This window comes from Mobula birostris, chromosome 3 (assembly GCF_030028105.1).
Source record: "Mobula birostris isolate sMobBir1 chromosome 3, sMobBir1.hap1, whole genome shotgun sequence".
Classification (NCBI taxonomy): Eukaryota; Metazoa; Chordata; class Chondrichthyes; order Myliobatiformes; family Myliobatidae; genus Mobula; species Mobula birostris.
Genome location: NC_092372.1, coordinates 29,774,625 through 29,790,542, shown reverse-complemented (window position 1 = coordinate 29,790,542; position 15,918 = coordinate 29,774,625). Strand labels below are relative to the sequence as shown.

Sequence of the window (15,918 nt, the reverse complement as noted above, 5' to 3'; positions counted from 1 at the left end):
TTGTGCTTTTGCTTATAAATTATGTTTGACTGAAAGTGAAATAATATATTTTGTGCAGATTTGTATAATATTACTAATGTCAGGGGGAAAGTTGGAAAGTTTTGCATTTTCAAAACCATCTATAAAATTGGAGAAGATGTATTGGGCACATTTGATTTCTCTGAAGGAAATATTCCATGTTTACAGGTCAGTACATTTCATAAATATTTTGACTCTGCATTTGACAATGTCTGTTATTACAGCTTTTACCGATATGACTATCTTTATCTTTAAACTGTTGTGCAGGTATTGTGTTAACAGTATCTGCATTTTATCACCCATTGTATAAAGATGAAGAGAAAATAATTTGCTGCAATTGTTCTGCATCACTGCCATCCTTCAAAATGTATCCAACAATGTTAGATGAAGGTGGGATTGAGATTGACTGTGATTACCTCCGTGACCAACTGTTTTATCAGCAAGCTTTTGGACCCGACACTTGCAGACAGTCAATGCTGTTTTTGCAGTTTCCTTAATTCAGTCTTCACTTCTGTCTCTTCAGATAAACAGTTATTGCTGGTTCAGAGTATGTAAAGTTCAAAGTAATTTTATTATCAAAGTACATGTATGCCAACATATACAACCATGAGATTAATTGACTTGTGGGTATACTCAGTAATTCCATAATAGAATAATAACCATTTCAGAAACAATGAAAGACTGCACCAACCATGGCATTCAATCAGTGTAATTGATATTTCCTATGATTGTGCTGCAGTTGATCAAAATGCATTAATAACCTTTGTGGCACTGTTAGATATTTTCATTTTCAGATTTAGTTATTTATCACATGTACATCAAAACATGCAGTGAAAATGTGTTGGTTGCATTAACAACTAACACAATCTAAGGATGTGCTGGGGCAAGTGTTGTCACGCAGTCTGGCGTTAATGTAGCATGCCCATAATGTTCAGCAGAACAACACAACAACAATAGCAACAGCAATAACCATTCACACACACAGACAGTCGTCCAACACCAAGACAGGCTCCCTCCAGGCCTTTAGCCTCCAGTGGACTTATGGACTCATGGACTCGCAGGCATTGGGCATTTTTTCTTTCCTGGTGGATTTGCAAACCCAGGGCTTCGGCCATTGAATACCAACATCTGGTCTTGCTGACTTCAGTTTTCGACCATGGGACTTTGATCTTCGATATTGACCCAGGACTTGCCAATAATGGGACCCTGAATTCCAGCTTCGAGCTCCTGACTCGCTGGCCTACTGCCTGCACAGACTTCTGATTCTGGGACCTGTTAACCTGGGAGTCACCAGTCCTTGTCCTTGCTGGTCTTCATTCACAGTGCTTGCTGGTTCTACATCTGTCTATAAATGTCCTTTGTTGCACATCCAGGTGGCTGGTCTTTGAATGCGGAGGATGGAGTAGCGGTCTAAACTCTAACTCCTCTAAACCCCCATCCCCGAACCCTAACCAAACCTCTAACTCTCCTCTCTATCCCAAAAGTCATCCCTATGAACCTGAATAACAACCCTGTCTGAGCCACAACTTTGACGGATACCTCAGCTCAGCGCCATCTTGACTGGAAGATTTTGCTGAAGTCATGGAGAATTTAAGAAAGCATTATTTCTCAATATTTGTCTTGGGGTACTTTAACTGGCTATTTTTGTTCTGTTGTTACAGAATCCATTCTTTAAATACGCAACATAAAATTTTAATTGTTTCCAACTGAATAATAGATGAGACCTCATGGTTTAATTTCCACAAGTGTACAGCTGACTATGAAATTTTAATCTTTGTTTGGTAACTAGATCTTGCTGTTTTTTTCCCAATATGGAATGCTACCACTAACAAAGATGAAACTCACCTTTTGTCTAAGTTTTACTCACTAATTCAAATCCTTGACTCTCCTTATTTCCAGTTCTCAGTATCTTTGCAGACTGAAGAGCATGTACAAGAGGATTATCAAAGAAAACCAGGGCAACCTGTTTCACTGAGTACACATGCTCGGCATCAGGAATCATGTTTGCATACTGCTAAAACTCATTTCAGTTTACCAGTTCCACTTAGTGCTACACCCAGCTTTATGACCACTGTAGGTAAGTGTTTTATTAATTATCATTTGTATATATGACATATATGACAATATGCATCAACATATCTTGCGTATTTGGATAAACCTGTTATTGTCCACTGAAAAATCAAACCTACTCTGCCATTTGTTAAGACCATGGTTAATTTTTGCTTCACTAACCCTATACTTTCATATTTTAAATATCTATGTACTTTTCTGGAATATACTGTTTCCACAGGCCTTAAAGGCAAGGAATTCCAAAGATTCATTATGCTATGGTTGAAGAAATTTCACACCCGTCTTTGATAGCTTGCCACTTTCTTTGATACTATGATCTCTGGGTCTAGATACTTCTACCGTGAGAAATATCATTTCTGCATTGATGCTGGCAAGTTTCATAAAAAATTTACACTTCATTTTTAATGTTTATAAAATAAAAGACAATATTTCAATTAGCTTTCTCATCCTATATTTCCACCATCCCAAGAATCAATGTCTTGAGCATTCACCATGCTTCCTTAACCCTTAAATGTGTTGAGAGACCAGACTAGTGCGCAATATTTCAATATTTTACTTCCTTACCTGGGATTTGCTAAAGAAATAGTTTGTCAAAACTATCAGACTAGATAAATTGACCTGAGGAGTACTTCCAACATCAACAGTATTTTACTTTTGTATTAATTAGTCTAATGTAATTTAATCAATAATCACTCGCTCATTTACTGCTGATGATGTAGCAAATGTAATGACTTGGTGGTGGTTGTCAGTCATATCTGACGATGACAGGAACCTGTGTGGGAAAGTTTTAAATGGATGAGCCATTGTACTGGGGCAGTTCCACTCTCTTGACCTCAGAAGTGGTCCAAACAGGTATCACAAATTGGGGTTTCCTTTGTTGCAGTAGATGACCATGATGTCTTTTGTGCCTTGTTATGCCCTTTGTTCTTTTGTTATCAAGTGCTTACTGTTATAAGATTTTATTTTTAATAATGAGATGAGCTTGCTAGTAGCGCAAACACGAAAAAATCTGCAGATGCTGGAAATTCAAGCAACACACACAAAATGCTGCTGGAATGCAACAGGCCAGGCAGCATCTATAGGAAGAAGTACAGTCGAAATTTTGGGCCGACACCCTTCATCAGGACTAACTGAAGGAAGAGATAGTAAGAGATTTGAATGTGGGAGAGGGAGGGGGAGATCCAAAATGATAGGAGAAGACAGGAGGGGGAGGGATGGAGCCAAGAGCTGGAAAGTTGATTGGCAAAAGGGATACAGAGCTGGAAGAGGATCATGGGATGGGAGGCCTAGGGAGAAAGAAAGGGGGAGGGGAGCCCAGAGGAAGATGGAGAGCAGGCAAGGAGTGATTGTGAGAGGGACAGAGAGAGAAAAAAGAGAGGAAAATGGGGGGGGGGGGGGAATAATAAATAAATAATGGAGGGGTAAGAAGGTGAGGAGGGGCATTAACAGAAGTTAGAGAAATCAATGTTCATGCCATCAGGTTGGAGGCTACCCAGATGGAATGTAAGGTGTTGTTTTCTCCAACCTGAGTGTGGCTTCATCTTGACAGTAGAGGAGGCCATGGATTGACACAGCAGAATGGGAATGGCACGTGGAATTAAAATGTGTGACCACTGGGAGATCCTGCTTTCTCTGGCGGACACAGCATAGGTGTTCAGCGAAATGGTCTCCCAGCCTGCGTTAGGTCTCGCCAATATATAGAAGGCCACATCGGGAGCACCGGATGCAGTATGTCACCCCAGCTGACTCACAGGTGAAGTGTTGCCTCACCTGGAAGGACTGTCTGGGGCCCTGAATGGTGGTGAGGGAGGAAGTGTAAGGGCATGTGTAGCACTTGTTCCACTTACAAGGATAAGTGCCGGGAGGGAGATCAGTGAGGAGGGATGGGGGGGAACGAATGAACAAGGGAGTTGCGTAGGGAGCGATCCCTGCGGAAAGCAGAAAGGGAGGGGAGGGAAAGATGTGCTTAGTGGTGGGATCCTGTTGGAGGTGGCGGAAGTTACGGAGAATAACATGTTGGACCCGGAGGCTGGTAGGGTGGTAGGTGAGGACAAGGGGAACCCTATTCCTAGTGGGGTGGCGGGAGGATGGGGTGAGAGTAGATGTGCGTGAAATGGGGGAGATGCGTTTGAGAGCAGAGTTGATGGTGGAGGAAGGGAAACCCCTTTCTTTAAAAAAGGAAGACATCTCCTTCGTCCTGGAATGAAAAACTTCATCCTGAGAGCAGATGCGGTGGAGACGGAGGAACTGTGAGAAGGGGATGGCATTTTTGGTTGAAAAGTTGAAGGGCTGAAGAAATTACAGATGGGGAGCAGTGAGAGACGGTTTCACTAAACTCCCATTGAAGAGAAGATTTAAACTTCTTCAGTGTAGGCATCACTGGAAGAGGCTTTGTGAATTTAAAAACACAAACACGAGAAAAGCTGCAGATGCTGGAAATTCAAGCAACACACACAAAATGCTGGAGGAACACAGCAGGCCAGGCAACATCTGTAGGATGCCATCCCCATTCCTATTCTGCTGTGTCCATCCATGGCCTCCTCTACTGTCTAGATGAAGCCACACTCAGGTTGGAGGAAATAACACCTTATATTCCGTCTGGGTAGCCTCCAATCTGATGGCATGTACATTAATTTCTCTAACTTCTGTTAATACCCCTCCTCCCTTTCTTACCCCATCCCTTATTTATTATTTCTCCCCCCTTTTTTTCTCTCTCTGTCCCTCTCACAATTACTCCTTGCCTGCTCTCCATCTTCCTCCGGGCTTCCCTCCTCCTCTTTCTCTCTAGGCCTCCCATCCCATGATCCTCCCCCTTCTCCAGCTCTGTATCTGTTTTGCCAATCAACTTCCCAGGTCTTACCTCCATCCCTCCCCCTCCTGTCTTCTCCTATCATTTTGGATCTCCCCCTCCCTCTCCCACATTCAAATCTCTTACTATCTCTTCTTTCAGTTAGTCCTGATGAAGGGTCTCGGCCCAAAACGTCGACTGTACTTCTTCCTATAGATGCTGCCTGGCCTGCTGCGTTCCACCAGCATTTTCTGTGTGGAGCTTGCTATTAGGACCTGATTAGGAAGCAAATCATTTACCCTACTGGAAGTTTTGTGATCAAAGATATGAACTCTTGGTTCTTCTGGAATGTGTTATACCCACTGTGGGAATGATTTCATAGGTAGCAGGAACAAGGATGCAATCTGTATGTCCCTCTTTCCACTTGCTCTCAAATACTGTGACCATTGAACAGTTTTGAGTTGCAACACTAGGAGTGGATCTTTTTTTATTTATGGTGCAGAAAATACAGTTGTATGTCGGCAGGCATTTGCCAACTAAGTGAATTTGAGAAGCCCTGGAATTTTTTTGTGTTAATTCAGGTCCTTCACATAACTGTGCACTTGTTAGAAAGTTCTGATTTCTGATGATACTTAGTCTTTGTACCTAATAGGTGGTAGTTTGCCATTCTTAAAAGAATGATCACTCGATGATGATCATAGTGCAGTCCATAATTAGCACTATTAACTGTGCTATGAAATATTATTCCCTAAGCTCTATTTGAAAACAACTGCTCATGTTCTATTTTGTATTATTTTTTTCTCCTGTAACCCTAGTCCTCAGTCCAATAGCTTAAAATCTCACTATGTTAAATTCAAATTGCTAGTCAACTGCTATTTGTGACTCTGAATTTCCAAGTTTTATCTTGCAATGCGCTTTGGATGTTTTACAATGAATTTAGGCCATCCCATTGTGGATCTTTCTTTAGAACTTATTACTTCAAATTTCTCTTTTGTTCTCTTTCTTAGAAACCTCTATTTCTTTCTTCTTATTTTTTGGTTAATATCTTTTTTCTCATTTCTCAAAAATTGAGCATTTTTCTTCTTTAAAAGTATTAAAACATGCTATTTTCATCATTTGGTTGTAATTGGGTCTTAAGTGACCAGTGCAAAAATTCTCATTAAATCTTGTGCAACACACCAAATTTATAATATTTTATTATATTCATAATTTTAACAATAATTTGATATACTTGTATATTTCAATTTCAGTATCCTTGAAGTGGCGTTTACACTTTGAGTTTGTCACTGCTTGTGAGCCAGTGGAACCACCTACTGTACTTGAGAACCAATCGGAGATAATTACTTGGACTGGGGCAGGGAAAATAGATGTGGACACATTCAGCTGGGACCTGCCCATCAAAGTGCTTCCAACTAATCCTGTACTCGCGTCATATGTTTCACAGTTGACATCTTTTAACTCCATTACTATCTGAAATCTTAAATTTTTTAAGCTTGGGAAGTTTTACCATTTGAAATTTTGGAGAAGCAGTTGAATAGCAACAACAAATGAAAGAACAAGCAATGATATTGCTTCAAGTATTATGTAGTTCTTCTATTCCTTAATCAAAAATTACTGGAACATGCTACAGAATGCAATTGCAAATGACAGTATTTCTTCCTGGAAGTGTGAGGAACAAGGTTAGCGATGACTACAGTTTCTCCCATCATTGAACAGACTAAGATGGAACACTACACCTTCCACATTTTTTTTTTTCATTTTAGACATTCAATTTCAAAAATTCCTTACATTGATAATGATGAGAAGATTTTATCCGGAGAACTGTTTTGTCTAGACTATGTATAGCTTTTGGAACTGGTAGATCTGAAGTGCTTTTTATTGTGGGTTTTGCTGTAGATAGTCTAAATTCTGTATCCCACAATTGAGAAGAATTGCAACTTCAGATTGGTGCTCGTTGTATTTGCATTTATTTATCTTAAAAACGTGTTGCACAATTACACAGTTTGTTGTTCTGGAACATCTATTAAACGTAGATTTTACTCGTGCTGTAATACAATAATAAACCTTGTCAATCACCATTCAACATCTTAACCTCAGGAGTGAAAAATTAATTATATTTTAGTAAATCAGTTTTGTTTTTCTGTGTTCCTATTGGTTATTACATTTTATTTACTGCTTGACTCTTGGCATGTCATATAAGTTGCATCTATGGCTGTGTTTTGGTTAACTGGCAGCTAAAACCATGTTCAACTTCATTTTAGTCTTCCTCCTGTATGTTTACTTCACATTAAAGTTACTGGTCATCACAATTAAATGGCAATAATTATACATGCAAGCATTGCTCATCTATAGAACAAATAGTATTTAAATTAGTATTCATCTAGTTTTCCCCCTTTTTGTATATATCCTGTGTACCTTACTTATTGGTAATTTTGAGAAGAAATAAACTTTAAAATGTTACCCAGTTTTTTGCAAAATATATTAATGTCATGTTTGTAGGATATAACATTCACTCCTTTTGAAGTATTTATGTGATGTTTTGTGCAAAGGTTTTGCAGCCTAGAGGCTGACAGAAATATTCATCTGCTGTGTGAAGAATGTTGAAGGTTTTATTTCACCAAGAAAACATTTCTGTACTCATTCAGTATCTTTACATTTATTTAGCAATTCATCTGAACAAAATGAACATCTCAAAAATCATACCTACTCTAAAAATGCTAGCAACTTCATATTTTGCACTGTGTCTAAACAGGTGCGAACAAACGTGGGAAGACTTGAAACATTTGATTTTGGACTAAGACTGGCAGTAAATATGGCAAAATTATTTGAGAAGAAATGGGGAAGTTATAACTGATTTGGTGGTTAACATAGAACAGTATAGCACAGGAATAAGCCCTTCAGCCCACAATGTTTTGCCAAACCAACTAAAAAGTAAATCAAAAATCCTCAAAAACTAATCCCTCCTATCCACACAATGTCCATATTCCTCCATCTTCCTCATATTCATGTGCCTGTCTAAACATTTCAAAAGCCTCTAATACACTTGCCTCAATTACATTACCAGGCAACACATTCCAGGTTCACTGCTCTCTGAGTAACAAACTTAACCCTCACATCCCCTTTGAACCTACCCTCTCTCACCATCAATGCATACCCTCTGGCTTTGAAGTAGCATTGCAAAGGACTTTGGTTTTGAAAGTACAATATTATTAGTTCTCATCCAAAAGTCTTGCAGATTACAGCCACATTCCATACAAAATGAGCATAATAAATGAAGTTCTTACAGCATACTTGCGAATGCAGTCAACTGTTTTAAATATACAAATGTAAATACGAATAAATTTTGCTTTTCAAAAACGGCTTTTTTTCTATTTTCGCAAGCTTGAAGGTAAGCTAAGCAAGTTTCTGTATACTGTAATTGATTTCTTGTATCGTTTCAATTGTTGCTTCAAACGTCGACCGCATGGTTGAGAGGGGTGGCAAGTCCTTGCATCGTACCACGTATCACAATATTGACGAACATCAACTGTATAATTTACCCTGAACAGATAGCAATTCTAGTTAACTTTCAATTTAATAAAAATGAATCTGTAATTTATAGTTACTTGTGAAGTTGATGAGATGGGGTCTTTTTTGTCATTTTGTGTACAACAGCAATTAAAGGTCTCTAGCATCCAGCAACAATAACTGCATTAAGATAACTGAGCACTGTTTAAATACATTTTAGATGACAAACTATGCAGGCCAAAGCATATGCTAACTGAAATCATTATTTTTAAGACCCTAAGTCATAGGAGCAGAATTAGGCTATTTTGGCCTGTCCAGAGTGCCTCACTTTTTTCATGATTGATTCATTATCCAACTGCTTTCTCCCCATAACTTTTGATGCCCTTACTAATCAACCTCTGCTTTAAAGATACCCAAATGACTTGGTCTCCAGCCGTATGTGGCAATGTTTTAAAATGTATTTTTCTTTGTAATAGTCTGAAATATTTACGGATGCCAGTGTTACTTGCAAGCATTCTGGCTCCACTATGAGATGAGAGTCAAGCTTTTCCTGGCTGTCTAGGTCATTCAAGAGACAGTGTTGCATCCGGGACTATACAAGAAGAAATGGCATGGTTCCAGTAATTTCAGGCAGTTCATCATCTGCAGATAATTTGGCCTATTTTGTTGCTCAGGCCACAATGTGCTCAGTGTTCTCTGCACATCTTCTAAATCTTGAAAGAAACAATTTTAAGGAGACTTCTGTGTTGAACCAGTATAGGAGAAAGATGAAGCTATATTACTGGGGAAGGCTACATTTGTACTGGGCTGGGGCCAGTGTCTTTGTGAATTGACCACAGTAAGACAGCCAGCCAGACTTCGAAGTTTCTCTGAGCCAGAAAGTACTTTTGTTGAGAGCTTGAATACATAAATTTACACTTTCGTCCAATTTTAGTCTGGTAAGATACTAAACTGAGGTTGTGTCTGTTTGCTCCTATCCAATGACACTAGCTAAAGCCTGATTACACCAAAGTTTAGAAAAACTCAGTGTAAATGAAATAGAAATTCACTGCATGGGAAGTGGGATTAGTATAAATGGGTGTGATAGCTTACATAGACATGGTGCTGTATGACTATGACTGAATCAGAAAAAAATGGTGATGTTACATTTGTGACCCATTGTTTCATTCTTCAATAATTAGGTCATCTCTCAATCTTTATTTCCAATGTAATTTTTTTGGCCAGTTCATTGTTCTAAATGGCTATGAATTCCTGCATTGATGGAGCCATTTGAAAAAAAATCCTAACACGAATAATTTTTGCCTGTCTTGGAAGATCTGCCAGCCAATTCAGCAAATCCACAAACACCTGAACATTTGGCGCTGTTGGTTGGTGGAAGGCATTTTTAGAGGAAATTTGTAACTTCTAGCTGATTGGCAGTACATTTCATATCCCTGTTCAATGAGAAATCCATAAATCACTTACATGTCACAGCAAATAATTTGTGTTGGAGCTATACAGCTGCATTGATAGCAGTCATTCGTCTTCCACATCTCCCCAACTTTATACTTGTATTTTCCGTACTTGCAGGCACCTGGAAAATACAAACATGTTCTTTGCAAAATAGCTGGAAAATGGTGTCTCAGTGAAAAAAGCGGCTGGATTTGTTTGGAAACGGAAAAGCAGCTGGATTTGTTCGGAAACAAAAAAGCTTAACGATCAAATTAACCCACTACCAGGTTGTCAGGGGTCAACAATGATGTTGCCTGTCAGCTGCCTACGTAATACACAAGCCAGTGTGCAAGCCGTAACAGTACGATACAGAGAGCGAACTGTTGCCCTTGTAGCAGGCTGTTCCTCTCCACACAGCTGATGAATCCAAAGGAACGGCAAAGACCGATAGTTTGACATCAGCAGTGTCGCAGGAGTTGCCAGTCAGCGTTGAACTCAAGGTAGAGGCTCCATTTTGAACAATCAAATCGTTTTACTGTGAGAACACTTTATAATAAAACACGCAAAGAGTATAGAATTACTTATGCAATTGGAAGCAGTCTATCTGAAACATAACTCAACACCCAACCAAACAAAGTTCACTTGGATGCAGCACTATACAAAATGTATATCTGCTTAACGACAACATTTATCGCAGATGGTCTTGAAACAGTTCAATATAAACCAGTAAAAAGTTTTTAAAAGTTTATTTCTTGTTTAAAGCAATAATAAAGCAAAACAAAAACAAGTTGCTCATGAAGCATGTAAAAGAAAAGTACAGATTAACTATTACATTACCTGTTGTTCGCCAGTAGCATTCAGCCTGGAATTCAGGGATTAATAATGCCAAGAGAAGAGAGAGAATGAGAAAGTTGAACTTGCGTTGTTCCATGAATGAAAGCCAGTGGAAGTTCAATGTTTCAAACTGCAGCCTGCTATGTAGCTGTTTAAAGATCTATCGAGGAAGTTACCAACCCCTGGAGAGGTACCTCGTAACTTAATAAAAGTGCCAACTACTGGCCTGCAAACAGAGTTTGTATTTTAAAATAGGTAAAAAGTAATCCAATCAGTTTATAATAGAAAATTAGCGTTACTCTTACATACTATGCATCAATATGAAAATATGTGAAAGATGAACTCCATTACTTTTTTCAGGAAATCTTGTTAGAGGGTAACTTTGTTTTTAAGAGTCTGTAACAGCAAAATGTACTCATATTGAACCATTAATTTCAGAGATCACAGAGAGAAAGTTTGAAAACAATTTTAACATTTAATTACTGTAAATGTCATATTAAGACAGATGATCAAAAGCTCAGCAGTGAAACGGTTTTTATGACTATCTTAAAGGAGAAGTTTAGGAAGGAAATGCCAGAACTAGGCTGGTGAAAGGGGGATTAAAATCAGTCCTGATGAAGAGCCTCGGCCCGAAAAGTCGACTGTTTACTTTTTTTAATAGATGCCGCCAGGCCTGCTAAGTTCCTCCAGCATTCTGTGTGTTACATTGAAATCAAAATTTGTCCATGAAAAACTTTGCAATTTTTTGTCACCCAGAGGAAGCTCAAACATATTTTAGTGTACAATCTGTCTTGCCGTGCAAAACTCTGAAGTTGCCCTTTCAGTAATATTTTCAGTACTGTAATATGTTTCTGCAATTTGGCAATCAGTTCCAAAAATATTTCATAACATTTTAACATTTTACCCAATAACTGGCATTTCTAATGCACTGCTTTCAGCTTTAAGGAGACATTAAAAAGATTTCAAATTTCACAAGGTGATCCATGCATTATTAATAACTATGTGAGCCGTCCTGAGTCCCAGGTCATCTTTGACTCGCATAACCTGTGATTAGAGCTTACTTTACGGGTGTGTGGATGGTATTAATCCATTATTTCTTTAAGATCCTGGCATTCCTTCAGGAAACCGTGGAAATATAGGGAAGAGAGGCGGTAGCGACGGTTAGCTCGTTATTAGGTTTCCATTGGCGCTTCATCTGGTAGCCATTCTGTTAGGAACGTTGTGCGTAATCGTTTTGTTTCCTCTTGGAGACTCTCCGGGTTCAAAATAGTTTTCGCACGGTTAATCAAAATAGAAAGAACCGCTCTACGTTGGGAGGCGTGATGGTGGCTGTTATTGTTGAGTTATAAATCTGCATGAGGGGTTTCCGATAGACGCCATTTCCGATGCTACTGTCCAGTTTCCGTCCTATTAGAATGCCCAGGAACAGGAGGCAACCATTCTTCATCTTCACCTCCACTGAATGTGAGTCTGGATCTTCGCAAATATCCTATTAAGTTCTCAATTGACATAAATTCATATTAAATTCCTGATTAATCCTAAGTAATTCAATCGTGATACATTTATATGGATTTATTACCAATCTACTAATATTTTCAATTCTTCACAAAGAGGCAAACACTATAGGATTAGAAGGACAGTTACTGTGTAACACAAACATCAGTGGAAAAGGATCAGTTAGTTCATGTGTTTTATTCAGAGAAGAAAAATAATTTAAAACATTTTCAGTAATCTATTGCTTTATTATGCAAATACTGGATAGCTATGCTACAGGTATTGACAGAGCTGCAGGTAAGTGAGGAGGCCAAGTTGTCTTCTTGGTGAAAGAAGACATTGTAGGATAATCTTGGATGATCATTCAGTAATGCCATATGGGTAGAAAGGGATGGTCACTCTAAGAGGATTGCATTATAGGCCCCCCATTAGGCCATGGGAATTGGAGGAACTGGTAAGTACTGAGATTGCAGCCGGATCTAAACACAATAGAGCAGTATTAATGGGAGATTTTAACTTCCCTAATATTGACTGGGACAAACATATTTTAAAAGGACTGGAATTTGTTAATGTGTCTAGGGAAAACCTTCCTTTAGAGGGAGCTACTAGAAAGGGTACAACACTGGAATTCCTCCTGAGGAATGAGGTAGAGCAAGTGGTGGAAGTGTCTGTTGGTAGGTACTATAGTCCAGTGGCCATAATTCTATTAGTTTTAAAATAATTCCGGAGAAGGAGACAATCAGTTCACAGGCGAGGGTCCTGTACTGAGGCAGAGCAAATTTTGGAGCCATTAGGTAAATTTTTGTGGAAGATGACTGGGCAAGATTGCAGGGGAAGGAGTGCCTGCCAAAAGGGAGGCTTTTAAAAGTGTGACGTCAAGACTTCAGGTTCTGCATGTTTCTGGGGTGAAGGGCAGGGCTGGCAGGTTTTGGGAACATTGGTTGATGAGATATATTGAGACTCTGGCTAAAGAGGGAAATAATTGGAAAATAGTGAACCCTTTATGACCACAGGAGGTTAGGGGTGCAGTTAAGAGAGAACAAGAGGGTATGGGAAGTATCTGGCAGACAAGCTGAATCAAAATCCAAGACATTCCATAGGTATGTTAAAAGCAAAAATGGTGGTTAAAGAGAGAATGTCTCCTTAAAGATCAGCATGGGACCAAAGAAAACTGGAGAAATTTTTAATGAATACTTTCCTTCAGCTTTTACTGTGAAGAAAAAGCTGAAAACTAAGGAAAAGTGTGGCCGGGGGTGGTGTTGGGAATGAGTTGTGATGTCTTGGACTACATGTATATTAGCAGGGAGGAAGATTTCAAATCTGTTAGGATGACTAGATATCCAGGGCCTGTCTTGATGCATTCTTGGATCTGGGAAGCTGGAAAAGAAATTGAGGCCCCAAGGAGATTTTTGCTTCATCACTGGCCACAGGAATGTTCTGGAGGATTGGAAAGTGGCTAATGTGGTACCATTGTTCAAAAAGGGTAGCAAAACCAATCCAGGAAACTACAGGCTAGGGAGTCTGATATTGGTGAACAGTAGCCAGAATGTGGGCTAAGAATAACAACACAAATTACAAGAGAGGGCATATAATAGAGCAAAAATTAGTGGGGAGTTTGAGGATTGGGAAGATTTTAAAAACCAACATAAGGTAACTAAAAAGTCATAAGGTGGAAAAAGATGAAATATGGTAAAATAGTTAATAATATCAAAGAGGATGCCAAAAGTTTTTTTCAGATATATAAAGTGTAAAAGAGAAGTGAGACTAGATACCGGACTGCTGGAAAATGACACTAATGAGGTATGAGGAAATGGCAGACAAAATAAATAAGTAGTTTGATCCATCTTTACTGCTGAAAATGCTAGCTGTATGCTGGAACGTGTCAGGGTGCAGAAGTGTGTGGAATTGCCAATACTATGGATGAGGTGCTTGGGAAGCTGAATGGTCTGGATAGGTCACCTGGAGCTGAAGAGATTGTGGAGCCATTAGTAATGATCTTTCAAGACTCACTAGATTCTGGCATGGTTCCAGAGGACTGGAAAATTGCAAGTGTCAGTCCACTCTTCAAGAAGGAGACAGAAGAAAGGAAATTATAGGCCAGTTATCCTGACCTCAATGGTTGGGAGGATGTTGGAGTCAATTGTTAGGAATGTGTTCTCAAGGTACTTGCAGGCATATGATAAAATAGGCCAAAGGCAGCATTGTTTCCTGAAGGAAAGATCTTGCCTGACAAATCTGTTGGAATTCTTTAAGGAAGTAACAGGCAGAATAAACAAAGGAGAATTGGTAGATGTTGTGTACTTGAATTTTCAGAAGGCCTTTGACAAGCTTCCACATATGAGGCTGCATAACAGAATTAGAGCCCTTGGCATTACAGGAAAGGTACTAGCATGAATAGAGCATTGGCTGATTGGCAGGAGGCAACGATTGCTAGTGACTAGTGGTGTTCCATAGGGGTCTGTGATGGGACCACTCCTTTTTATGTTATATGTCAATGATTTGGATGACTGAATTGATGGCTTTGTGGCCAAGTTTGCAGATGATACAAAAATATGTGGAGCGGCAGGTAGTATTGAGAAAGCAGGGAGGCTGCAGAGGAACAGACAGATTAGGAGAATGGGCAAAGAGTGGCAGACTGAATACAGTGACGGGAAGCATATGGTCATGCACATTGATAGAAGGAATAACAGCATAGACTACTTTCTAAACAGGCAGGAAATTAAAAAAAAATCAGCAGGGGAAAGGGACTATGGAGCCCTTGTACAAGATTCCCTGAAGGATAATTTGCAGCTTGAGTAGGTGCTGAGGAAAGCAAATGCAATTGTCACAAAGCGGGTGCTGGGGCAGACCCAAATACAGGACACAAACACATTTTGTAGGGTTAACTAAATTGAGTTTATTACTCATTACAAGGAGAACAAAGCAGAAGCAGGAATAAGCGTAATGGACAAGGACTCAGGCCCTGGATGGAGCACAGACCTCAGAGCACGGAACTCGGGACCCAGACATGGACTTGGTACTCGGAACTCGGGACCCAGACATGGACTTGGTACTGTTACGTAACCGGCAACAATGAATATTAATCGAGACAGGTTATATAAAAACAACCAAACGTTTATTAAACACATATAGACGATAAGGGAAAAAAAAAACAAGGGAAAACTTTAACCGGAGGTTAACAGGTACGCAGCCGTTCACCAACTCGCCACTCGGCTCTAGTTCTTAGCGTTAAATGCGAAAACAGTTCTTAAAGAGATATAGTCAGATATAGTTCTTAAAGTGATAACTTTGAAAGTCCAACAGTTTTACACATTCAATTGGGAGAGACTTCTCTGGAGAAAGATTTCTTCACCGACACCTTTACTGCTGGTTCTGTCCACAGGATTCCTGACGCCAAAAATAAACAGCTTAAATCAACTGACCTTAAATTCCTTTAGAGAGAGAGCACCTTTTTGCATAAACTCATTGCCCTATTGCAAGAGTTATCTCAATGCAGGTTCTCTCCAACGAAGACTCAATAAGGTCGATCCTTTATTAAACTGCCAAACGATGCCGACTTCTCTCAATCCTTCACTTCGATGAATTCTTCACTCTCCCTTCAAAACTGTCGGAATCGAGTAAATTGGCACTTCCAGCCACAAATTTCCAGTCCAAGTAATATGGAATCTTTCAACAGAACGTACAACCGTTTTAAAAATGAAACTGCGTCACAAAAGCCAACATGCAACAGAAACGGAGGCACAACACGTTCTACCTGGAAATCTACAAACTCAAAA

At 39.3% G+C, this 15,918-nt stretch overlaps 1 protein-coding gene and 1 long non-coding RNA gene across 6 annotated transcripts in view; one reads left to right on the top strand and one right to left on the bottom strand.

The window, feature by feature from the left end:
- Window positions 1-8,419, top strand: part of rgp1 (GP1 homolog, RAB6A GEF complex partner 1) — a 27,264-nt gene extending 18,845 nt beyond the window's left edge. For 2 of the 4 annotated variants that reach the window (XM_072252405.1, XM_072252406.1), the window contains 3 exons: window positions 59-186; window positions 1,918-2,095; window positions 6,127-8,419. In XM_072252405.1, coding sequence (XP_072108506.1) covers window positions 59-186; window positions 1,918-2,095; window positions 6,127-6,350 — 530 coding nt within the window. In that variant the 3' untranslated portion in view covers window positions 6,351-8,419. Of the gene's footprint in view, window positions 1-58; window positions 187-1,917; window positions 2,096-2,308; window positions 2,459-6,126 lie in introns of all 4 variants that reach the window. The other 2 variants (XR_011885330.1, XM_072252407.1) reach the window with 2 other exon arrangements.
- On the bottom strand, window positions 7,556-15,918 carry LOC140194953 (uncharacterized). Of its 2 annotated transcripts, XR_011885331.1 has the most exons (4): window positions 15,565-15,918; window positions 10,652-10,874; window positions 9,848-9,956; window positions 7,556-8,416 (listed from the first exon to the last, which is right to left on the bottom strand). It is a non-coding gene; the product is annotated as an uncharacterized lncRNA (long non-coding RNA). The 2 variants fall into 2 exon arrangements; XR_011885332.1 differs by lacking the exon at window positions 10,652-10,874.